Source organism: Echeneis naucrates, chromosome 6, assembly GCF_900963305.1.
Source record: "Echeneis naucrates chromosome 6, fEcheNa1.1, whole genome shotgun sequence".
Lineage (NCBI taxonomy): Eukaryota > Metazoa > Chordata > Actinopteri > Carangiformes > Echeneidae > Echeneis > Echeneis naucrates.
This window is the reverse complement of record NC_042516.1, coordinates 5,007,215-5,032,974: the sequence shown is the minus strand read 5'-3', so window position 1 is coordinate 5,032,974 and position 25,760 is coordinate 5,007,215. Positions and strand designations below refer to the sequence as shown.

General features: G+C 41.0%; 2 protein-coding genes across 2 annotated transcripts in view; both read left to right on the top strand.

Annotated features, from left to right (window-relative positions):
- Positions 1–14,925, top strand: part of rims2a (regulating synaptic membrane exocytosis 2a) — a 131,951-nt gene extending 117,026 nt beyond the window's left edge. The window contains exons 27-31 of the mRNA XM_029503736.1: positions 13,402–13,543; positions 13,716–13,828; positions 13,917–14,018; positions 14,102–14,241; positions 14,365–14,925. Of these exons, the coding sequence (XP_029359596.1) occupies positions 13,402–13,543; positions 13,716–13,828; positions 13,917–14,018; positions 14,102–14,241; positions 14,365–14,568 (701 nt within the window). The 3' untranslated portion in view covers positions 14,569–14,925. The remainder of the gene's footprint in view (positions 1–13,401; positions 13,544–13,715; positions 13,829–13,916; positions 14,019–14,101; positions 14,242–14,364) is intronic.
- Positions 14,926–22,775: 7,850 nt separating this feature from the next.
- dcstamp (dendrocyte expressed seven transmembrane protein) lies at positions 22,776–24,387 on the top strand. The gene is made up of 3 exons (XM_029503546.1): positions 22,776–23,822; positions 23,909–24,241; positions 24,328–24,387. The coding sequence occupies exons 1-3, from the start codon at positions 22,776–22,778 to the stop codon at positions 24,385–24,387; spliced, it is 1,440 nt and encodes a 479-aa protein (XP_029359406.1).
- The last annotated feature ends 1,373 nt before the right edge of the window (positions 24,388–25,760 follow it).

Below are 25,760 nucleotides of genomic sequence, written 5' to 3'. Positions count from 1 at the left end.
TTTTCATTCCCTATTAATTCAATTATTTCATGTTATCATGCATATTGCTGATATTAATTGTGCTTTTGCTGAAATGATTTCCATTTCATTTTCAAAAATGCGCTGCTGCTGTAAGAGCTTTGTGTGCCTCTGACGATCTCAGCTGTTCAGAGCAGGTCACGTTTTGTCACCTTTCTTATGTTGTGGTGCTCTCTTACCTTTGATTTGTGTGTGTAAAACAACACTTCAAAGTTTTGTTTTGTTTTTTGTTTTGGTTTTTTTGAGTGCATGTGAGACTGTGTGCACATGCAAGATATAGACAAGACTGGTTGTGCTGCGTGGTTGGTTCCAAATCTATTGTCCTCCAGATAATGCGGGAATATGTTTTTCTGTAGTAAAAAAGATTTTGTGACAATTTGCAGAGCATGCTGCTATTAGTTTTCTTCTCCCTTCAATGCTTTTTTTTTTTTTTTTTATTAAATGTTCCTGCTGAAAGTGCTCAATAGCCATTTGAGATGGATTGAGCTGCTTTGGTTGGTTCCAGACAGCATGAAAACATCTTAGCAGGTGGTGCGCGCTGGGTTTTGCTCTGTCCATGTGAAGTGGCTATTCATCTCATCTATTCAACCTTAAAGAGTGCAATAATCACCTCTACACATCAGCACTTTCTGTCCATATCTGACTAGATGGCACAGCGAAAGGGACAGAAATGCTCCTAGATAGAGATGCATGGCGAGATGTGGGACAGTGCAAGGGGGGTGGTGGATCCTCGTGATTTGACTAACACATGGGCTGTTACCTTCTCTGTTAGAGTCGGTCATTTTTCCTAATTATCAATCACATACCATGTCAGTCAGTAACATCTGCTGGATTTTGTTAAAGACTCTGGTGGTAAGAGTGTTCTCTGTGTCTTGTGTTGTTGAATGTTAATGATGGTTATACTTCTGAGGTTAGTTTAGAGTCTACTTTTGGAAACAGACAAAAAACACTTGATGTTTTGTTTTTTTTTTTTGGCTTGTTTGTTTTGTTTTGTTTTGTTTTTTTCTTCAGATTTTTATTTTTATTTTGGGATACTGACTTTCACAAAGGAAATAAATCACACGCACACGTGCAGATATAGCACTTGTTTCTCCTGGAGAGCCATCAATATTTCCCTCAGTACATCAGATGTTTCAGTATTTGAGGTCTGTGTTTGGTTCTGTACCAGCACCAACACTGCCAAGCTGCCTTCTGCCCTACTTTGTTTAGCACAATCCTGAGAGGCTCATCGCTTATTAAAAATGTGCATTCAAACAAATGAGGCTGCATGGCGGTTTGTGTGCTCCGCCAAATGCTGGTGGGGGATGGGGCAGATCAGCCGAGCAGCACCGCTCTAGCTTTGACAAACCCAGGTTAGCTGAATGGAAATTAATGTGCTCCCAGGTGGCCGACATGAGAAGTATGTACACAGTGTGCAGATCTGGAATTAGAGCGCTGGTCCCGGTCCTGCATGGAAGGCTGCTGATTTTTCAGGAAATACAAATGTCTCGTAAACTGTAATGAAGGCACCTTTGTCCATAAGTTTATAAGTGTAAGACAGGACTTGACACTCAACATGGATATGAGAAGGCAGACTTTATGGTGCATGGCCTCCTGCAAACCTGTGTGCATTTAGCAAAGTGTCCAGCAGGTAGTGAACAGTGATGGAGTGGATGAAATTTGAAGCTTCTGGCTGAGACAGATTCATTATTGGGGGAAAAAAAGGAAGGAATAATTTAAGAAGGCAGTTTAACACGAGGTACGAGCCTGAAATAAATAAAGCATCAATATGTTCAAGTAAAAAGGGAAAATATTTGCCGTGAGGTTACCAAATGAATCACAGAAAGAATTTAAACTGGCTGACTGTGAGCTTGACTTGAACTATTTTACAAAATGACTCTAAATTTCATGTTAAGGTGAAACAGGTGCTTACTGAGTGTGCTGTTAGTGTGAAACTGGTTATTACCTGCAACACTGGGCTGATATATTTACAGTCATTGACCCATCCACCACTTAGTAGTCTACTCCTCACAGACCTGCTGCAAATCTTGACCCTGCTGACCCTGCTGATGCCATACACGCATTTATCGACACGTCTTTATATGTCCCATTTCTCAATGACATTGTTTTTTGTTTTTTTCTTTCACTAATTCAATTGAGTGACGTGCATTCAGCGTCTCTGCTACATATCCTCAGTGGAGCTGCTGTCAGAAGAAAAACAGCTGATGATGATGTTGTCAGCAGTTTAAAGAATTGACCTGCTCTTCACATTTACTGGGAATAAAACACCCACACACATACACACACAAACACATTTAGCTCCACCCTGAGAATACTGTATATTTTCTATGCTACTTAGAAAATTGCTAAACTTTTCAGGTTTTAGTTGAGGCAACTGATAACAGATGTTTGTGGAACACGACACTCACAAAATATCAAAATATGTTTCTCAAAAGTTTGCTTTACCACTGCAGCTGCACCATCATTCCCACTGCTCCACGCAGTATTGTGCCAACTGCCGAAGTATTAATAAGGCCATTGGCTCAGGACAACACAAATCATTGACCTCCTCCAGCAGCTCTCTGGAGGAGTACAGCATAGTGGGATTTGTTGTGCATACTTTCAGCCAAACCTAAAAATGCTGGGAGCACTTTGTGTGGAGCTCTCTGCTCCATGCCTGTAAGTGAATTATTGTGGATTATTTGAGTTCCCTTTGGACTAAGAATGCAGATTTTCTTTGTGCTATGTCTAGTATGTATATCTGAGAATGTCTCTTTGCCATATGAACACGGGAAAGGAGACCATTACTGAAGAAATAACGAATTTCACACCACAACCCAGTGATCTGTTTCAGTAGCCTTACCCTTTACTGGTCTCTGTCCAAGAGTCTTTATTGTTTCCCAGAAACATCATCAACAGCAATCCTTAGAGCTTAGCACCACACTTTGACTATTAAGACTGATAAGGTGATCAGTTGAGAAAATATAGAAAATTGGGCCTTGATAGGCAAAAACAAGCAAGAATGGCTGCAGTGAAATAGAAATAAGAAAAAAGTGGAATTGGTGGGGAGGATCCTGAGTGTGTGGTATGATGCATCATCAGTAACATCTATCTTCCTGCTCACCTGCTTTGATCCAGCCGTGACCATTCTGGTGTAATTCTTCCTATATCCTACTTCTTTCTGCCTGACCCTGAAAAAATGCACAACATTTGGAGCAGATGCAACACTTTGAGTTTCAACTTTCTGTCTTGGAGATGGCAATTTAAGTGCTTGTTTTTCCCCAGCAAATACAGACGTTGCATCTTGCCGTAGCTTTGTCTATGTCTCATAATTGCCCTGTTAGGTGTTGACGCACTCACTCCCTGACATCTCTCTCACATTGTTACTGTTATATAGTGCCTCATGCTACACAAATGTTTCATGCATTAAAGTTTTATAGTAGATTTAGCATTTTCCTCAAATGAATATGTTTGAAGGATAACATGGATAAATGTTCCCTCCATGAAAGAGAAACATTTATACCATAATACTGTATGGAGGACAGAGAACACTGCTCTGGCTCCACCCCCACCCACTTCCCCCATCTCACTTCTGTCCCATTCAAACCAGATACTGATGTAGTGCGGGACATCCAAAGTCCTCAGACTACTTTCTATGTGGTAAAATAGCTGAACTTTGAGCTTTCAGCTGAGGTAATTTATCTTATGTGTTGAGTTCCAGTGCCTATCTCAGCAGCTCCTCCAATTGCTGAGGCTGCTAATTAATCTCCTCAGGGGCTGGAGCGGACATGCTGCTCTGAGGATGATGCCTGAAAGGAACACGGTAGAGCAGGTACAACTAAGGCAAAGGGACACCAGCCCCCTGCTGCTTTCTCCCCATCCTTCTCCTCTCATTGAGCTCAAACTGATGTCGTGTTTCCCTATAATTATATCCCTTGTCTGTTCTCCTTTATGTTCTTGTTTCCCCTTCTCACCTTCATTTCTCCCGTTTCTCACAGTATCCTGTCCTTTCTGCCTTTTCCACTGCTGCTCCATCTTCTCCACCTCACTCTCCAGCTCTATTACAACAATCCACAAGAGGACATGTGGCTGTTAATCAGCCTCAGCTCCCAGATGAGCCATCTCTGCAGTGACCTAAATGTTTGGGCATAGTGTTGCAGCATTGCTGCTTCTAGGAATTTCAGATTCTATTAATGGAACCACTGCAATATACCAATAATGATGCTGGTCTGCAGAAAGACCAGTAACCCACATGCATGAAGAAGAATAAAAAAATCCTTGTGGTGATATTTTCCACAGATTTTCCTTTTCCGGCTGCCTTCATGGTGCTGTTGGAACCAAATGTTGTCTGCTGTTGATTTCCAAACCAGTTCATTAAATTGTATGTTGTATCAAACCACTAGAGTACATTTTTGCCTGACATTTGTCTTTACCTGCTAGCGGTGTGTGTGTGTATTCTGATGCACTGTATAGTTTTGAGACTGCCACCTTCAAAAGTCTGAGCAAAAGGTTACAGTATTTCTCATGAAATAACTCAAATGGCTTTTACAGTAAGTCCAGTTTATGACATGACATTGAAGAGCACTGCTTCATGCAGTTTCCCTGGAATTTCCATGATCAAGTGTATGCAGAAATAAAAGGACATTGCAATGATTTTGACAGATTGAGCATCTATCCTCACATTTGGAGAATATAGCTGGTAGCACATAAAATGGGTCTAAAAAAAGAAGCCATAGTGACCATCAGGGGGAGACTCCACTGGTCGCTGATAGAAGACAGGTTGAAGGTTGATGCCGAAGTCTATGTGAAAATGTTCCTACTGCTCACTTGCTCTATTATCTCAGCAAACGTTTCCCTAACGAGTTTATGGTCTCATAAATTCATTCATTCATCCATCTTCTACCCCTTATCTGTTTCCAGGTTGCAGGGGTTGCTGGAGCCAATCCCAGTTCACATTGGGCAAGGGTGGGGTACACCCTGGACAGGTCACCAGTCCATTGGACTCATAAATTGTGACTATATGAATACATTAAATATATATATTGTAGTTAAATTAAGGTCAAGTTAGGTCAAGCTTCCATTTTTAACTGTCAGACACAGCTGACTGGCCCTAAAGACAGCAATATGCTGACTATACTCTCAAATGTGTTTTCTCCGTAACAGTTGATGATAATTCCCCCAAGACAATTAATGCCATGGAAATGAAGTCCCATTTCCATGGTATTAGAACTATCAGTAAGCCTCACTCACATTGCTCGATGTTTATCTGAAGTAGCTCTCTTATAAATGTTGAATTAATTACTGATGACTTTATGTTTATTCAAGAGCTGTGATGTGACTTTCAGAGTTAGCGGACTCAATAAATTGCTTTCACACGGAGAGCAGCACATTGTGTCTCTCTTAGCAGACAGTGTACTCTGTTATTCAAAAAATTAACCAATGTTTTTGTTCTGAATGTGTTTTTTTCTGTTTTGTGGTAATTATGGTGGATGCACACAAACAGTGACACAACAAGCTGTGCACATCTTTCATAATGTCTCTCCGCTGGTGTTACTGCACATGCACTTATTAACACTTTTTAGTGTTTGATTGAGAGCCTAGCGTGAATAATATATGATTTCCTTGATTATAGTTCTTATTTTTCTTTTGTGTGTTTCCTAGTGAAATTCACTTGAACAGGCTTGAAATTTTGAATGAAAAGTGTTATAGACCTTCACTCTGTGTTTCATTCATTTCTATCAGACATTGATTTTTGCTGTCATATTAACTGTCAGACACCATCTCAATGAGCTGATTTTGAAAGCTGTTGGTTCATACTCTAAACCAGAGGTGTCCAAACCCGGTCCTGGAGGGCCACTGTCCTGCATGTTTCAGATGTTTCCTGCTCCAACATATCCGATTCAAATGAGTGGCTCCTGATCAGACTTCAGCAGAGCTTGATGACGAGCTGATCATTTGAATCAGGTGTGTTGGAGCAGGAAACATCTAAAACATGGAGGACAGTGGCCCTCCAGGACCGGATTTGGACACCTCTGCTCTAAACCCTGCCATGCTCCATCGTCTGCTCGGTGTGCTCAGCCTGCAGTGAGGCCCATGCTTCTCAGCCATATGTCACTTTTGCTTTAGTCTTATGCTTGGACACATTTTAGGACACACTCATGTCTACTTGTCCCTTTTTTAAGTACAGTTCATCCTTGCCTCCCATCTGATCTGGACCAAAAATGTACTTCCTATCTGCATTTTTAGAGGGTTCAGTTGCTGTTAAAAATACTGTGTGGACTTCCTCTTCAAATTGTCTTGTCTTCAGAAGTTGACAGCACCTCTCTTTAGCTGTCAGTTGAAGAGGAAGCCTGAATAGACCTGCTCTACAAAAATACTGCAGTCAGTTTAGTCATTGAGCATTGAGCATGATGTGATTTCTGCTCGGCATTAAAAATGGTTTGAAAACACAATAGTTTCCTCTTTGAACAATGTGAAGTAATTGTGACAGGATTCTTTTGCAATTTTCACACACAAGGGAAGTTTTGACACATCATGCTGGTGATGTCAGCAGTTTGTATCACCATATTTCACGTTAAGGCTTGGCAGTGTTTCGACTCCCCTTCTCTCTCTGGTCAGCTCTCCATCTGTTGTAGCTTCAGTGTTTGCACCACCAATCGAAGGGAGGCAGCCAGAGTACAGGCTGTTCCAACTGCTACACCTCCTGCAATTCACATTACAAATATGCTGCTCTGTACTCACACCTTCCACTGAAGGTGTGAACCTTTTTGTCAAAGGCGTGAACTCAATGGCCGATTACTGTATGTGAACCTGTTTGTGTCCTGAGTTTTATCATCTGAAACGTGAACTGATGATAAATCACAAATTATTATAATTTCTGTGTTCTTTTTTCACTTATATGATCATTGGAAACAACATGCAGAATTTGAAGTTGTACGATTCTATATTTTAATATTAACATTCAGTCGTTGCGAAATAACTATCTCTGCTGTTTTGAAAAGCCGTAGTTTTGATGTTTTGTGGCTGCTCTCATTAACTTTCCAAGAACCAATTTCTAGATAAAGTGGACTGTATGCTGTCCAGTGAACACAATACGTTTTTGGTTATTTCATTATTCTGTCAATCTTAGTGAGATTGAAGGAGAGTAATAGCAGTTAAAGCTGTCACGCTTTATAATTCTCATCATGGTCGTGCTATGCAAAGAAAGGAAACTGTGCTTCCAGGCTGCAGGACTGGTCTGCATCAAGGTGGACGGAAGAGAATGTAAACTGAGAGAAGAGAAAGTGTTTGCCTACATTTGTGCTGCACTGCCATGTGTCTCCAAGTGTGTGCACATGTAAGTGCTCGCAAGTGTGTGTTTCCCTACATCTGTGCGTGAGACTACCAGGGTTAGAGCACACCATTAAGCACTGTTTACTGTGTGTAGGAAAAGAGATGTGGTCTGACGCTTTTCCCAGTCCGGGCTCATCAATTAGCGCAACATCCGAAGGCTTCTGGCTGTGACCCCGCCGCCGCTGCCACCAGGCAGACCTTACATATGACTTCTGGTAAATGAAGGTTTTGTTGTTGTAGTGGAATTCGTAACATTTTTCACATTCCTGCCTTAAGAGGTGCCTGTGATTTGGAGTAGTGTTATCATTGTCGTAGGTTTGTCATAGTTTTAGAGTGAGAGCAGATTTGCACAGTTACTCTGTTACTGTTAAGTCAAAGCACACCATTACTGCCCTAAATGGAGATTCCCCACAAAAAAAAAAAAAAACACACTATAATGATATTGAACATGATAAAAGTTGAGCTAAAGTTGAGTTGACTCTTACAGATTTCTGAGCTCCCTATACCATGCTATTGGTCTCACTTGCAATCCCATGTCCGTTCTCTAAAGTGGCATAGAGTCACTAAGTCACGCTTCTTCAGCATTTTTTGAAATGCCCTCTAATTTGTCTTTGTTGCCTTCGAAGTTTTCATGCAGCTTTTAATGTAAGTGGCCAAGTCTTTGAACATGATAATTAACTTTTTGTTTAGTTTAGTTTAGTTTTTTTGGCAAGTGCAGTCCATGAATGTCTCCTTTTCCCTGTCAAGGGTCATTCATGTCATTCATTCCTTCATTCATCTTCTACCGCTTATCTGTTTCCGGGTCGAAGAGGTGCTGGAGCCAATCCCAGCTCACATTAGGTGAGGTTGGAGTGCACCCTATACAGGTTACCATTCCATCGCAGGGGGCGGATGAATAAGAATAAATTGTACGTGCTGAATATATTTACAAAGTAATTATCCATTTACTTTTGCCACGTGTCCAATGACGTGTTAGCTTTGACTTCGAGGGCTGAATTGTCATGTTGTTCTGATCATTTTCTTGGTCAAACACATGTATAAAATAATTTTTTTGTCCAAACTGGTTAAGTCTAATCTGATAAATGTTGAGTAAAGTGTCATTGGGTTGAGGTGATGAATTTAAGGGCAGTGGTTTATAATGATTGTAACTGATGAACGTTGCATTAATATCTTGTCTGTAATAGGAAAACTCTGTTGTTGTCGCAGCACAACAACAGCACTGTGAGGCTGCATTTGGGTACTGCTATCCTCTATGCTAATATGAGCATGCTAAAGTGCTCACACTAGGATTGATAAAATCCTGATGTTCGACATGCATGTTCCTATGTGGGCATCACACAAAGTACACTGATGTGGATGTCATAAATTTTGCAGGTAATTGGTCATTCTTTAGAAGTGAAATTGCATTTTGACCTAATGATGGCAGTGGATCAGTGGATTAAATCGGATCACTAAGGTCAATACAATTTATACATTTCATCCATTAAGCAAGCATGAAATCAAAAACCGAAAATGCCACCCTCATGTTGGCATCAAACAAAAGTCATGGCAAACAAATAGGTTAAATATTTCAGGGTGTATCAAAATATGGGCTGATGCTCAACAGAAAGGGCTATGTTGCAACTCTGTCTGAACACGGGATTATCTTTTCCTCCTTCAGATGAGTTATCTTTTTTTATTACTATTATTAAAATGTAGGGTTGGGGTTAGGGTGATGTCAGTGTTTGAGTAAACAGAAGCTTTAACTAAAGGCCCATCATTTTATAGAAAGACTTTTCAGGGAAGGGAAGGAGCCAGCTGGTCATATTGTAGCTGTGGATGCTTTTCTACTTGCCCTCAAGCTGTGAGTGCAAATTGTTGTTTTGGGCTGCACTGACCTAGATGAGACCTACGAATGGACGCCACACATGAAGTGGTGCCTTCATAGAAGTAGGCTGCAATGACTCTTTGAGGAGAACTTTTTTCTCAGTGATAACACCACAGGGAGTTTGCTATATTTATATTAGTGCACAGCAGCACCAGAACTGTCTTGTCCTGTACCTAATCTGCCAGCCACATATTCAAAACAAAAGCTCCACAGTTGCACGTAGCAACATGTCAAAATGTAAGTTTTTTTTTTTTTTTTGCTGTCGTTGTTTTACCAATCTGCAGCAGTGACGGTTGCCAGAGGAGCAAAAGCTTAGTTTAAGCTGTCACACATCATGCCAGTAGTAGTTTTATAAGCATTTCAAGGACCACCTGTGAAGAGCGCTTAAGGATTCTTGCTTCGTTTTAGCTTTTGACTGTTTGAAACACCCTGACCTGGGGTATCTACAAGCGTGAGAAATAGAATGAAAACGTGTTCATGTTTCGGTGATATGAAAAACAGCTGATTTTCAAGTGAACAGAACTGTGGAGCAGAAGATGTGGAAGCGTGATATTTCAAGTTTTCACATTGTGCATGTGGCTCCATTTGGTTTCTTATTCTCAGCAATTTTGAGTCAAAATAAGCAAACTGAATTCTTCCCAGCACTGTGATATTGTAGTAACAAGAAAATTGATTATATTGATGTTGAAGAAAAAATCTGGAGGTAGCAAATTGAGTTAGAGTTTGGCACGTGAACTCTGACTGACCACCATGTGGCTGCAGCAGGACTGCTGGCAGACCTAATAACAGCTTGTTTTCACTGGCGCCTGTGGATTAGATGGATAGAGGGAGGGATGCAGGAACACAGGACAGAGAGAAGAGGAAAATAAGTGTGATAAATGACACAAAAGAAGCAGAGTGTGAAAAATGAAAAGAAGATTGAAAAAAGAGAAAGAGAGAGGTAAAAAAAAAATTGGCAAGAATCAGACTGGGGGGCAGGGCTCAGTATCTCTGGGTAGAGCTTGTGCATTCACAGAGCTGGCCGAGGTGCGCTTGAGCAGACCGGCTCTCTGATTGGTGGAATGCAATGCAGCTCTCTCCCCTCCCCCTCTGAAGAAAGAGGTGCAGCAGGAACGTCAGACCCAGACTGCACAGCACTGGGCTAAAGGAGCAAAGCTTTTCTCTGACACTCTCCTTCAGATACAGTTTACAGACCATCTAGGGAAAAGCTAAATGACCTGACTTCCTACAGCATAGCAGTATCCTCTACCACTGTCTTTAGGACTTGAGCGGAGTAGATTCAAGCTTTTAACTGTAATATCAGCTGACGTCTCGTAGATTCAATTCACTGCATTGAGAAGGACGGCCCCTGGTCACCATGGGCAGGCAGGGGCATGATACCTCTGCTCCAGCTCCTGGGATGCGTATCCAACACTCCCAGAGCAAGATGAGTCTCTCTGCATCATTTGAAGCGCTGGCTGTCTATTTCCCCTGCATGAACTCCTTCGATGAGGAGGAAGGAGGTAAGATGATGACTAGGGAAATGTCAGAGCATGTGCTGCTGGCTGGAGACAGCAGTGCTGATTAGACTGATGATGGATGGCAGAGAGGGGGTGATGGGTGTAGTATTAATAGGAAGATACATGGTATTGATGTGGGGAGAACTGGGACAGGTTTAAAGATGTGAAATATTTTAAGGAGGATTGCAGGGTAGCTTAATTGTGTAAATAATATGATGCTGAAGTTGCATGTACAATGTTGAGATGATTAAAAGGAAGTTGAATCTATACCTGCATCTTAAGAATGGTAATCTCATTATCCAGGCAATCACTGGGTTGTGAAATATTGCTACTGCTTTTTTGTTGTTAGTACTGTCTTCAGTGGTTGTTTTGTTGATGTGGACCTGAGTACTTTTGCTATTGCCTGCTACTAGTGGCCACTTCCTAGTCCAACTTATATCTCATTTGCTCTAGATGATTTCCTGAAGTGACTGTGAATTGAAAGGCTTTAGTCACAGCGCTGAATAGTTGTTTAGTATCTTGTGGCCATTCATTTATTCAGCTTTGGAATATGACAATCCTCTGTGGCTGTGAGTCTCAAAGAAACCTGACCACTGCTGATGTCTGTGTGGGTATGTATTTTTAAGGTGCTGTGAACACTTAATTTTCGAGCAGGAACGATTTTTACAGAAAAGTAGAACGTTTCATAGGCTTGCAAAGCTGAAGACTGCACCAAGATGTCTTTAGTTGCAACTCTGCAGTCACTTTTATTCACACATCCACTTCTGGCAGCCAAGCAGCTAGTCATTGTCTCTTCCAGTGGGGAAGGGCTGACATATGAATGTGGAGCCAGTTTGACTAACTATAAGGCTGCTGCCTCACACGCACTGGGCTGCCACAGAAAATGTCTTGGCCCATGTGCCTCATCTGGCAGAAGTTATTGTATGTACACTGTTGGACACATTTTCTCATTCAAATGAATAGGAAAATGTGTCCAAATCTGGTAGTGTGCATAACATCTTTTTTTTTGTGTGTATGTGTGTGTGTGTGTCTCCAAAGTACATACATATTTGTCCAACAAGTCTATTTTATACTTTGCTAAGGTTTCAGTCTATTAGTTTGAAATGAGAAAAAGATTGTATGCTTTTTGATACAATTACCTTCTGGCTAGTAATGTTAGTGTCTGCAGTGTAGATGCTGACACAAGCTAATATCTCATCTTTTTGCCACAAAGCAAGAAAGATGGCTCATCAGCTTGAATGTTGAATTCTCAGTGTTCATTAATAACATCTACCTGGCCCCTGATTGGCGGCCGAGGTGTATGAGCCAAGGACGTCAGAGATGACCTCTGTGGTTGCATCTCCTATTGTAATGTGTATGAAGAGCAGGAAGAGGAGGCGGGGGGCAGCTGAATAACTGAGATTTCAAGGCTGAAAGGATTCATGTCTGTTTATGCCTGTGTGAGACAGGATACAGGATCATCTCTCTTTTCCTCTGACAAGACAAAGAAGCAGAGGAGAAGGAGAGTGAAGGCAGCAGGCGCCACGCAAATGATGATGATGGTGATGATGATGAGGATTAAGAATGTTAAGAATGATGTAGTCAAGACACAGTTCCTCCACTCAAACTGGGTAATTAGAAGGTGAAAGCTGCATAAGTCTCTTTTTCGTGATTGTTTTTCGTTATCTTGCACATGGAGGTTGCGAACACTGAAATTATGGTAACTTTGTTTCTTCTGTGAGGCTTTGCAATGATTAGGTTTGACTGGGGAATCCTAATTTTGTATTCATTTGTTTATAAATAAGAAAGAATTTAATGTAATGGGAGTAATAACAGTAATGATAATATTTCATCTTTAACCGGAGCAGAGCCGTGCAGCTATCTAAGACCAGGGGTCTTAGATATCTGCAACAGAGCTTAACAAACATGAAGAATCAAATACACACTGTGGGTTTTAGAACTATTTTAGTGTGTTTGAGTCTCTTTTATGCTCCTGAGCATCTTTTACTGTTTGTTTTGATGAGTAAAGATAAAATTTCCTTATCTTATTCTGAATGGGGTATAAAATGACAGATAATGGTGAAGCGGTGTGTGTGTATGTGTGGTTTTTGTATACTGATAGGTGGGGATTTTTGTAGTGGAGCATTTTTACTATACTTTTATGAAGGTATGTGTACATCTGTTGTGGGCGCAGCCATGTGACCCCACACGCAGGCTGTGAGGGAGTCTGGGTGGGGATGAGCAGCATCAGAGCTAATGGGGGAAGTCAGCTGTCATATGGGATCAGTTAGGATGGGTGAGAGTGTGGAAGCAACAGTGGATGTTTGTAGGTGAAGGGTGGTCCAGATGTGGTTCCCACAAGACTCCCCGCCTGCCCCGGGCTGTTGGTAGTACAGACCAGAGGAGGTCTGTACATGTTCTTCTGTACAACAGCTACACAAAGAGCCACAATTGTATAGCGCTGGAGTAAAATTATTGCGATGGTTCTGACATTAAACAATACTCATCTTGGAGTGGAGAAAAATCGTAATTCAGTGTTGTTGGGGTTTTCTTTCCTGTGATTTATCATTTATCAGTGAAAGGACCGCTCTGTCAGAAATAGTCCACGCAAAGGCAAGTGAACACGACTTCAGTCACAATGAGGGTGTATGTCCTGGATTGACAATTTACATCCCTCTGTCTCTCTCCTCCTTCTCTCTCTCCGTCTGTGTGCCATCCTGTGTGCAGAAGCAGGAGGTAAGAAGTTGCGTAGCACCATCCAGAGGAGTACAGAGACAGGCCTGGCGGTGGAGATGAGGAGCAGGATGACTCGACAAGCAAGCCGGGAGTCCACAGACGGCAGCATGAACAGCTACAGCTCCGAGGGAAAGTAAGGAGACTCACACCTGCAGTCAGCGCAATCGAAACACTGCAGCTCATTATTTTACTGGGAGCAGTTTGCATGTACACAGCCAAACTGTCAAGAGTCATATCACCCTTTTGCCTGAAACCATTATCTTCAATCAACTCTGGTAACAAGTCTGTGTGTTTCTCTGTTTCAGCCTTATCTTCCCTGGTGTGCGGCTCTCCTCAGATGCACAGTTTAGTGATTTCCTGGATGGTCTGGGTCCTGCCCAGCTGGTTGGACGACAGACGTTGGCAACTCCACCTATGGGTGAGAACAAGCATCACTTTATTCAATACACTCTCTAGTGAGCTCCTTCTATATGAGGAAATCATTACTTATTGATCTGGGTTTTCAGGTGACATCCAGATAGGCATGGTGGAGAAGAAAGGTGCACTGGAGGTGGAGGTCATTAGAGCCCGTGGCCTTGTGGGAAAACCAGGTTCCAAGGCACTGCCAGGTACTTTAAGCTCTCGCACTGTTAATGCAGCCATGTAATGTTGATGAATTCAAGTTGGAATGTTTCTTCTCCTGTCCTCTCAGCACCATATGTAAAGGTCTACCTTTTGGAAAATGGAGTCTGCATAGCCAAAAAGAAAACAAAAGTAGCAAGAAAAACCTTGGATCCTCTTTACCAGCAGCAACTGCCGTTTGAGGAGAGTCCTGGAGGGAAGGTTTTACAGGTAAGCAAATGGCTCCTGAAGACAGCGAGGACTTAGCAATTAAATTAAACTCACAGCCAGTTTTAGTATTACATTTGTATTTTGAGTAAACTTGAGTTTTCATTTCTACATTTCTCCCCGCAGGTCATTGTATGGGGAGACTATGGACGTATGGACCATAAATCATTCATGGGAGCAGTTCAGATACTGTTAGATGAGCTGGACCTGTCCAACATGGTGATTGGCTGGTTCAAGCTCTTTCCTCCTTCCTCATTGGTGGACCCTACTCTGGCCCCACTGACAAGAAGAGCTTCCCAATCCTCACTGGACAGTTTCTCTCGATCATAGCAGCGTGTGGACTGATAGCGTTGTTGTAGCAGCCAGTGTTGCAATTACAGGTCACGCCCCCCAGTTACACTGCATGCTTGATGTTGTGTCTTCTGAGCCTGTTTCTAGGGGTGCAAACGTGATCCTGTGTTTTGAGCAAAAACGTCGTGCACATTGTGCACATGGCGAAGTGTGTTGCAAGCACCTGGCGGCCGGGATTGCCGGGTGTTGTTATTGTTGTTTGGAGGAAGCTGGAATGAACTCCTTAGCACGAGGAATCTGTCAGTTCCAGGTTTTCATCCAATTCGAAGCCATGGGGGTCAGTACTGGGAACCAATAAACAAGTTCTACAGAAGCCCTTTTCGAATGAAAAATAAATGTTTTGCTTTGATGCTTATTTTATTTTATTTCATTTTTTCAATTGTTTTTTTTTTTTTTTTTTGGGGAGGGTTTTGTTTTTTTTTTCTTTAAATGTCAATGTACTTGTATCTGAAGGGGGTGTTAGTGTTTCTAACCATATGCTTGGTCACGCCACGCCAACAGATCTAGCTGTGTAGATGGAGTTTTGGAGACCACCACTTTGGGTGAGGTGTATCCCAGCTTGTGTCCACAATCCCCAAAAACCCATAAAAATACCCCACTTACTGCAGGTTTATGTGCTGAATTAAACTGCACTGGTAAATTACCGGAAAAATTTCAACATTAATCATAGGCAATATTACAGTGGCTCCCATCAACACTCCAGAATATAAAAGAACAACCCAAACCCCATGAAAAGATGTACAATCTACCATCATTCTTTCTCTGTTGATAAATTAAATGAGAATTTTTTTTTTTTCCTTTTAGTTGATTTGCATGGACACAAATTTAGCTGAATAAAAAAAAAAAAAGAAAATTATTTTCTTGAGGCTGCAACTTGCAAAAAAGATGAAAAATAAATAAAACAAATCAGCCATTTTCAACAATTTATATTATTTTTAAAGATAAATTTCACTAGTGCATGGTTTTCAAGGGGAGTGAATGCAACATCGTGATTTAAAAAAAAGACATTGTTTATCATTCTTTAGACCATTCGTGAGTCTGTGTTTTGCAGACATACAGATAAGGGAAACTTAAAGGAAACTTTTGGAGTTATTTAACAGAAAATGTTTATGTGACAAAAAGTGATAATGAACATTAATGTAAATGATTTATTTCATTGTAAAAAGGCTCAGGCCTTATGAAGATGAAAATTATGTGCAAATTGTACATGTTTCTCTTTCTTCCTTGTCCCAGGGTACCTCTCATTGTACTATTCATTGCTACCATTGTTCAGTCCCCTGATATTGTCCAGATTTTAGGACTGTTGGTTATTTTACAGTTCTGTATCGTTTCAGTATGTATTTTATTTTGGATTTGATTTATTTAACAAGCATGTTGAAAAGGATTTTCTGCAACATGGCTTGGGCACACCTTACAGTAACTCAGCATGTTTTGATAAAGATGATATTTGGAATTTTTGCAGTTTCTTGTACAGTGCATGTCAACTTCATTACTTTTCTCCCTCCCCCTTAAGATTGAGCTCTACAGCAAATTAGTTCTTGGTCTTCCATGGCCAGTTATTGAAGTTTTAACAATAAAACATTCCACCCCCAAAGTCATATTTTCTTTCAGGTTTTTGAGAAAAAAAAAAGTGACAAGGAAAATATTTTATATTTAATGGAGGTTTACGAAACAGTCGTGATTGCAAGTGTATTTTATTCCAGTATTGTTGACGAACATGCAAAAATAATCTGTATTGGTACAGCAAGAGGTCTATATCTAATCAAGAGGCAGCAGACATGCAAAAGATGTGTATTGCTGTGGTTCAATTTTACAGGCACTGTTTGTGAAGATGAGCTAATCACAAGTTCAAATAACAAGGGATATTGCCACAGAAAATGTTTGTTTTTTCTTGTTTTAATGAAAATGAAATTAATTTACTATATTTTTGTTAGTTTTATTTAAAAGCCAAGACCAGTTTATTTTTTATTTTCTATTTTTAGTAATTGAAAATACTTCTCATGTCTGGGAAGTCATGACTCTTATAGTTGCAGTATGTCTGAATGAAATGAGGCATTGAGGCATTGTTCCTTTTCCACATGACAATAATTCGTTTTAATGTCCAAGAAAACCATGTCGCTGTTACAGGCTACAGCATATATTTTCGTTTCCGTTTTAAGTGTACATACATTTAGATGTCAGAATTTGAATAAACAACTACCATGAATAGATCAATAGACTCCTTTGGAACAGGAAGAATGCCTCACATGATGACAAAGACATATGTTATTTATCCTTTTGAATGCCTTTTAATTTTCTCTTTTTGGTGCAATGTGTTAATGCCAAGGCTATGTCTTGGTTAAGTATGGTTGAGTACAGAGATTTATGTAAGTTATTTTTCAAATTAAAAATAAAAAATGATATTACACTGATGCTAATTTTTTGGGGTGATGTATCTCTACAGTAAACTCATGAAAACCACAAGGCAACCATTTGTTTTTGGCTTGATGCCTGTCGGATTTAGTGAGGGACTACACTGTGCAGCACTGCTGAGTGGGAGCCAGCAGTATACACATACACACACAGAATTAGTTCACTTCAAGATTTCTGCATACAACCTTTATCAGTGAATGAGTTTTTATAGATCTTCCCAAAATATTTAAAACTCCATCACCACTTCAAGCTGTAATAAGCAATACATCTATAATTTAGTAAACAGCCGTAATTTGCAATTAAATCTAGAGTACAAGCAAATCACAGAACTCAGATCAGCTGGAAACGAACGAAGCTCAAACTTCAGTGGTCGAGAAAGCTCACCGTGCAGAAAACCACACAACGCAAATAAAAATCGCTACGACGCAAATAAAAAAGCTACAAGGGAAATGCGCGGTGGAATTACATATCTGGTATGGGTTACCAAGAAGGAGAAAAAAAGGAGGAGAAAACGGTATATCTAGGGCAATGCCGAAGTTGCATGATTAGCTTCTTATAAAATATGGCCCTAATTATATGTATTTATAAAACGGAAAGGTGAAATCCTGCAATCTGATTGGTTGTTAACTGTGATATAATGAGCCCATACAGCAGGTTCTATTCTAAATGTCGTGATGTATTGCTTAAGTAACACATTGCAAAGTAAAGTCACTTACTGATATTGATATGGAAATAACAGTTTGGCGGGAAAACAACATTTCAAATACTTTTTCGATATTATCTGCTTTTGCGTCTCGATTTCTTCTTCTATTGTCCTTCCTGTGTGGGTTGTGTATTAGCTTTGTGTTTCGCAGTGCAGTGAGCATTTTCAGCCACTCTATCAAAAGAATAAACTAAACCAAAGGCGATGAAGAACAGAGGTGATGTGATTCTAATAGACAAGATTTTTAGAGATGATACGGAAGAATGTTATGGAAGAATTTGCATTGAATACCAAAGAGGAGGGAGTTGCAATAATCAATATGGGAAGTAACCAGGGAGCGAATTAAAATGGTGATGGTGTTTGGTGTGAGGGAAAGGCAAGGGCGATTGATGTTGTTGGATGGAAAGAAGCAGAAATATTGATTATGGATGAAAACCAGACTCCAGCTTTATTTATTCCTTGACTTTCCGCAGTAACCGTACTGTTGTGCACAAGTAGGGGTAATTTGGAGATTGGCAGTTAATATCAATGATTATGAAACTGATTATTGATCTCTAGAATTATTTACTATACGTAGTAAATTTCGGGGCACCACCCTGTTACCAGGAACCAATTTCCAAATTAGCAATATCAATATCAAGTCTCAAAAGGGTTAACAGAAGGAGTAAATCCGAGCACTGACTGTTATAAATCCAGCAATTGTCCAAATTGTAGCCACAACAATCACAAACAACGACGGTTTAACATATAACAGAATTTATTCACAGCAATAATTATTCAAAATAACATCACTCTGGATAAATGGCTGTTATTGTTTGATTATTCAGTGGCACACATCAGCTACTAATCTGCAACAGATAACACACATGTAATAAGAATGGGCTAGTAATATGGATTGCCTTAGCGATGGTGATAGCTATAGCGGTAGCAATAGTAACATCATATGCAACAATACTAATAAATAGCGATAGCAATGACAATCACCATAGCACAGCAACAGCAACCGCAATCGCACCTATGGATCTTGAGGGTGTGTCTGCATGTAGGAGGAGAGAGAAGGAATGTGTGAGTGTGTGTGTGTGTGTGTGTGTGTGTGTGTGTGAGGAGTAAAGATGGCCAGAGAGTCACATGAATGACGTCTGCAATGGCCAAGATGGCGACGGAGCGATGTCAGCTACGCACTCGTCGCAGCCAAAATGGCGACTGGTCGCCGCGTGTGAATGTGTAGTAGGGGAAGGAGAAAGAGATCACGGACGACATCACCACAGTTAATTGTGACAATATCAGCAAACAGAGTTCACGGGTCGGGTATTGGTCCTTTAACTGGTGATGTTGCTGAATCACTGATCACGTGACGGCCGACACGAGATCTGTAGCACCAGTCACTTTTGCAATTTATGGGATTTAGGGGAACGCAGACAAAATAAAGCAAACAGATAAACTGAATCCCAAATAAACAAAATACACACTATTCTAATTGTCTCTGCCCAGACGAGCCTCTTACTTTGGTTGCTCCGCTCTGAGTGTCCGCAACACTTTCTTCAGCTCGGTCGAGTGGTCCGTGTTATCCTCAGATAACAGCGACGTGATGAATCCCTCAGCTGCAGCGGGGAAGATCACGGAAGACGATTGTTCTTTGTTACCTTCAGATAACAAAGTTGACGTGATGGTCTTCACAGGACGTGGATCAGCTGATCGCACGGTGGTCCGCACCGGGTTCAAGGAGGGAGAAATGTATATGTTTCCCAATCGTCTCTCAAGAGGTGAGGATGGTGATCAGATTCTGTCAAGGTGGGAGTTCTTCTCCCCTCAAAAGGGGTAATGGAGCACTGACGGACCGGCTGAGATACGCTCCTTCGGTAAGATGCCTTTGCATACTTACCATCAGGCATTGTCGCTGGGTATTGGTCAAGTGTGGTGTAACCAGACCAAGTTTCAGGGGGCATCGGTTCTCTGACCCTTGTTTCCTGATCAGCCAGTGTGCCTTGGACCAACTGAGCAGTCCGCCACGCAGTGTCAAGCTCCTTGATTAAGGTTCTTTCCCTTGCTCAGGAAGCATGGAGTTCAGCCCGTAGCTCCTCTCCTAATGGCTCTGTGGGCTGAGACTTACTTCTACTTATTTCTTTCGGGGTGGAGGCTACGTCCAGGTCAGAACTGGGGTCAGAAAGGTCGCAGCAGCGGGGACGATCACAGAAGACGATTGTTCTTTGTTAGCTTCAGATAACAAAGTAATCAGCTGTCCGCGTTCATCCCGCGAGTTGAAGACTGCGACCCAGGATTTTGTGGTGGTGATCTGGTTGAGATGAAAGCTGGGACAGCTCTCTACTCCAACTGGGGCATGGGAAAAAGCGAAGATGGAGAGCCGTGGAGCGTCTTTATTGCCTGTGTGATGTCACCGGAGACCCCTGCTGAGGGCGCTGGCATCCAGCCAACGCCCTCCTATTCAAACTCAGAACCACACCCTAGGGGTGGATCCTGGGGTCGTGACGCCATTTTCAAACAGGCAGACAACTCTCGCTCAGGCTTCAGGAGGGACATGTAGGCTTCTCTATTGTTCTCTTTAGAGCACGTGGGAGGCGATCCCAACAGCACTGAAGCTCAGACTAGATGGGATGCTGGCAGGATGGATTTTTTCAATATCTTCTCCGTTGAAGCTCACCAAGGAGAAAATTGTGTGTTAGATGTAGCATTACTCAGCCCTGTGCTGTAACAGTAAGAAGGTTTGGAACTTACAGATTTCATTGGGCCTCCATCTGCAGAGTCTGCTTCCAAAGTTGTCCAGCTCAAAGAGCAAGGTGAAAGGTGACTCCATGTTGTCCATTGAAATAAATGTTAAGGGCTTTCTCTCACTGCGTATGAATGTCCAGACTCTGACCCTTACAGGTGAAAGGTAAAAAATGGGCAAGAGAGGTCAGTGTTTTGGAAGATATATTGCTGCCATCAATGAGTAAAGATTGTGTGAATGAATTAATCAGAGGCACAATGCAAAGTGATTTGGATGAAAACGCTATATAAATTCACTTAGATGTCTTAAACAACACTATTAAAAGGAATTATTCTTTTATATCAGAAGCCAGATATAGAATATAGTTGAAGATGCCACCAAGAGCTTTGACAGCCTCAACAGACACATGGGCTACCTGGAACTCAAACCAGCCAAATGCAGATGAAGGCTCTGTAAGTCTCAAAATGATATGGTTAGAGCCACCTGATTCAAATGGACCCTGCAGAAAGAGGCTGTGCAGTGCGGTTCCAAACTGCAGAGACTGTCAAATGGAAGTTGTTTTTTTTTTTCAGTTTCCCTGATCTGCAGCAAACAGGATCATCAGACTCTAAACAGAGTCACTGTCTTAAGACCTGCCTGAAGTTCAAAAAGAAAACTCAAAAATGGGCCATGGAACTCCAAAAGGAGGACTGTGCCTCCTTCTTGTGGAGAGTCCAAGTCCTGATGTTGAAGGAGATGAGTCCCTCGAGTCTTCCTCCCTGTTCCTGTTTGGAGAGGATCTGAGGGCTGATATTGTTTATCCTCTTTGACCTTCTTGTATTGTGGATTCCTCCTCTTTGTGGAGGAGTTGAGGCCTGAGGTTGAGTGAGCAGAAATTAGGAATGGGCTTGTCAGCTGATGAGAAGCTGTACAACCGCAGACATGGTGAGAAAACTGTTGCCACCAATCCTCCCAAAAGCTTTCTGTTGAGAATTCCTGAACAAGAGGAGAGCAAATTTGATTTGATTTTCATTTTGGCATACTTGAAGCATGTGGTGGTGTAACACCTTGGGTCCACTGAGGTTCTCTCCTTACACTTGGAAACTGTCCTAATGAACTTCACTGGAAGCAGAATTCCAGTTGGCAAAATAGTAATATTATTTTGATGGACTTCTACGATATGTAAGGGAGCTGCTGACCCAAATATAAGATAGGTAATACTAAAATCTCCTGAATGTTCATGGAGACTCTTGCCACCACCTCCACAATGCTGCTGAACAGTTCGGTGTGCCCTTTGGCCACCGCCTCCACCAGCTTTTCATAGAGTTCTATTCAGACCACCAGTGGCCTTCAAAGCAGTTATTTAGCAAAACATGCCTGCACCAGAAATTTTGACTTTGCAAAATGGCAAATAGTCTTAAAGCACTGAAACTGGTGGGTCAGAGCCTTTTCATTTGCTGCCCCCACCCACTAGCACTAGAACCAGAAATCTGCTTTTAATGTTTGATTGTTTTCTTGCTTTCTTTTCTTCTTCTTCTGTGCATTGGTTTTGTTAACCTAATTTCTGCTGTATGACTTAACTCTTTTATTGACTTCCATCCTGTAAAGCATCATTCAGCATTGTTAAAAGTGCTTTATAAATAAAATGTATTATTATTCTCACCAAATATTGCCTGTGTACAAGGCGCTGTACTTTGGATTTCTCAGTCAGGCAGATGCCAGGATCACTTAATTACACCACTTAATTACACCAAGACCTCAGACAGTAAGGTATAATTCTTGAAATGGACCCAATATTGTTATTACTGATTGAAATTGGTATTTAGCCCCTTCAAATGACAGAGGAAGTAATTTATTTCACCATGAAACATATTATAATAAAATCATATATTGAACATAAAACATCACCCTTTTATTTCCTTATTGCAGTTTATTGGATCGCATTAACTGTATTCTGTGACATAACCCTGTAACATACTTTGACCAAAAATGTCAAACTTCTGTCACACTAACATTCAGCCCCTTAAAACCAAGTATTGCCATGTTAGCTTCTGCTTTTTTTTCTTTGTTTTTTTGGTCTTCTCTTTTTTTTTTTAAATGAGGATGACTTGGAAATGACTAGTGGCTGAGGTTTTAGGGGAGTTCCTGTTTTAGTTGTATATAAGGAGACGCTGCCTATGAGTAGACATCCAGATGTATGCAGCAGGTTTGTTTGCTTAATTTCATTAAACTAAAGAGCTGGGTTCTGAAATTCAGCACGCATTGTGTATTGTTTAAGTTAATACGAACAGCTAGCACTTTGTTGTTTTTTTAACTGTCCATTTCTTTCTAAATATGTTTTCCACAGTTTCTGCTTTCCCATCCAGGATGGTACACTCGTGGATTGCAGTTAAACAAAGCCTTAAAGATGTTGGTTTTCTGGCTGTGGATGTTTTCACTACTGGCAACAGGGGCAGCTTTCAAAGAAAGTTCATCCTCCTCCTGACCTGTAGCTTCTCCAGCCTCCTGCTCAGCACCTTGCTCCTTCTATACCTTCTCTTCCACCTCCGATATGAAACGACTGTGGCTGGAGTGATTACTGGCTGCTTTGGGACATTACTTACCATTGCTCTCTTCTTATCAAAGAGAGTAAGATGCCTAGGGACCCTGTTCGTGATCTCTGTCTTTATGAAAAAGAGTCGTAACTTGCTGCTTACAGCTGGGACCAGCCTAGTGGTTCTTAAAAACATTCACAACACCTTAGACAACCTCACAGGCCTCCTCAGGAGTGTGATCTGCAACCTGAAAGCAAAGAAATCAGCCATCATGGCTCCTTTCAGTAACTATGTCAAAATGTTGAAGTGGATAGGAAGCGTCCTCAAAGGAGTTACGGACCTGGGAGTAGTGAACGTTGACTCCCAGCTGAAGATTGCACCCAGGCTGGAATCAGAAAAATTCAGGGAGAAACTCAACGAAGCCGAGCAGAGACTAAATGAGACTGTGAAATATGCACAATCAGTTGTGAGTGCGGTCTCCTCTGTGACCGACAGGATGTTTCCTGCCATCAGTTTCCTGGTGCTCATGACCTTCATAGTTTTGCACATAAAAAAGTACTGCAGTGACATGAAATATCAAAACCGGTTCATCAGTAGCAAATTAGTAAGTTTTGACGAGAAGCAGAAGGCAGAAGGAAAACCTCACATCCTCCCCCTCACATCAAAGGAGTGGAAGCTGTACACTACAATCCCCTCTGCCCGTCCCACAACCAGAGAGAGCAAAGCTGTGATGAAATTTGGTGTGTCAATTGTTGTTCATTTTGTGGTTTGGGCCATATTTATAACTGTTGACGCCCTATTGTACTGGTTTGTTGATATTGTCACAACAAAGTTATCGGAGCTGGAACCATTTCATGTTCCCTTGTTAATGAGCATCAAAGTAAGTGTGTGTGAGAAAGTACTTCAAGAAATTACTATATTAACTTACAATATTTTTTGTGACCGCTTGTTCCTTTATCTTTTCAGGGAATGGCAAGTGTTATCGGTGTACCATTGAGTGAGGAAAGTCATAAAGGAGACTTTTCATACTCTGTGACCTTGTTTGAAAAGAAGTGCCTTCCTGAACCTAAGCTGCTGTTCTACTCCTCCATATTTCCTCTGGCTGTCATCCTCCTCTTCTTAGTGTTTATGGCCCTGATGACGGCCAAAATGTCGCAGCTGAGGTTGATGGTCTGTGAGCAATTCTTCTCCAAGGTCGCGGAGGAAAGAGTGGAGTACCTGCACGCCAAAATCCTCCGGAAGAGATTGAAAAGGAGGAAAGAGGAAAACCCTCGCAGCCTCTCATCAATGATTCTTAAGGTTTGTATTAACTTATATTGAAAGAGAATATTAAAAGGCTATAAGTGTCACTGACATCTTCAGTTTATCTTTTCTTCTCTCATCAGCTACATTTTTGGTTTCCACTTCTTTTTCGGGCCAAAGAGGATCCACAAGGTACCGTGTGAGGAAATGATTCTTCCTCTTACATGACTTTTTTTGCATGCTCAACAGAGGTCAGTGGACCAAAAGATATTGGATGAAGTCTTGCTCTTTGGTGCTACTGACCTTGGAGATTCACATGGACTGCCAAAAAAATATCATACAGGCCTTGTTCATGGCACAGATAAAATGGATCCCAATTACTTTGAGGAGCATCCGCTTTTTTTACACAAGTAGGCCAAGATTTTATTCAATTCATCCCATTTGATCTGGATCCACATTACAGGAGGGAAGTTTAATAACACATTCACTGAGCTTCTTGTTAATTTAACAAATATAGTTAATTTTGCAGGACTCATGGCACGCAATGCCATATCATCAGCTTAGAGTTCTTGCGAAACAGTGAGTTGTTGTAGCTGTAATAATAACTCCAGAGACTGATTGAAAAAATCATTTACACACATGGATGATTAAAAATGTTAATTCATAATTAATATTGTGGCTAACTGGTAGGGCGTGGGGCTGATCAATTAACTCAGACCACACGCGCGTGCGCACGCACACACACGCACACACTCACGGAGCATTTGGCTGAGAAAGCTTTAACAAATAACTGCCGCTCGGCCATTTCTTTACTTTTATGTTATTTGTTTTTTTCAGTACAAACACTCCATGGTAAAGTTCCATCACAATTGAAAGAAGTGTTGATCCCCAACTTTTTCTCTTTGATGTTAATGTTAGTGGTTCAAAGTGAAATGTGTCATTGTTGTTGCCATTAAATTTGATGACTTGTAATGAGTTAGGATCAAATGCTGAGCTAATTAACTCTGGTTTGTGCTTCATATTTATTCATATTTATTCATTGATAAATGGCACCACAGCAACACACTACACTAAGATGGGGAATATTACAGTTGTGAAAGGTTTAGTGTTACAGTCATGCTGCAGTGAATGTTTTTAATAATAAAAACATTGTATACTGCATGTTACTTGTGAGCCATTACTTGTCTATTATCCTCTACCTATACTGTAATTGCATTCTGTTATAGTGCAGTAGGTCGTTAAGTTATATTGCATAATAGGTTGGCCTGTCAATTGCCAATAATGGTTGCCATGGAGAACAGCTTATAGGAGACACATTAAGAGACACTGACAGACCATAAATCACCTCTTAGTCAATTCATTAATTTAGCTTCAATTAGCAAATACATATTTAATTTTCATTTGACAGCTACATTACATACATCTTACATCATATTCATTCCATAAAATGGCAGATGATAATATTATCTGATGATCTACCTCAAACTGAATATAATCCATCAGACAACAGGATATACACGAGGCTATAAATTCATATAAGACGCCATTATTAATGACTATGGAGAGGCTACATTAA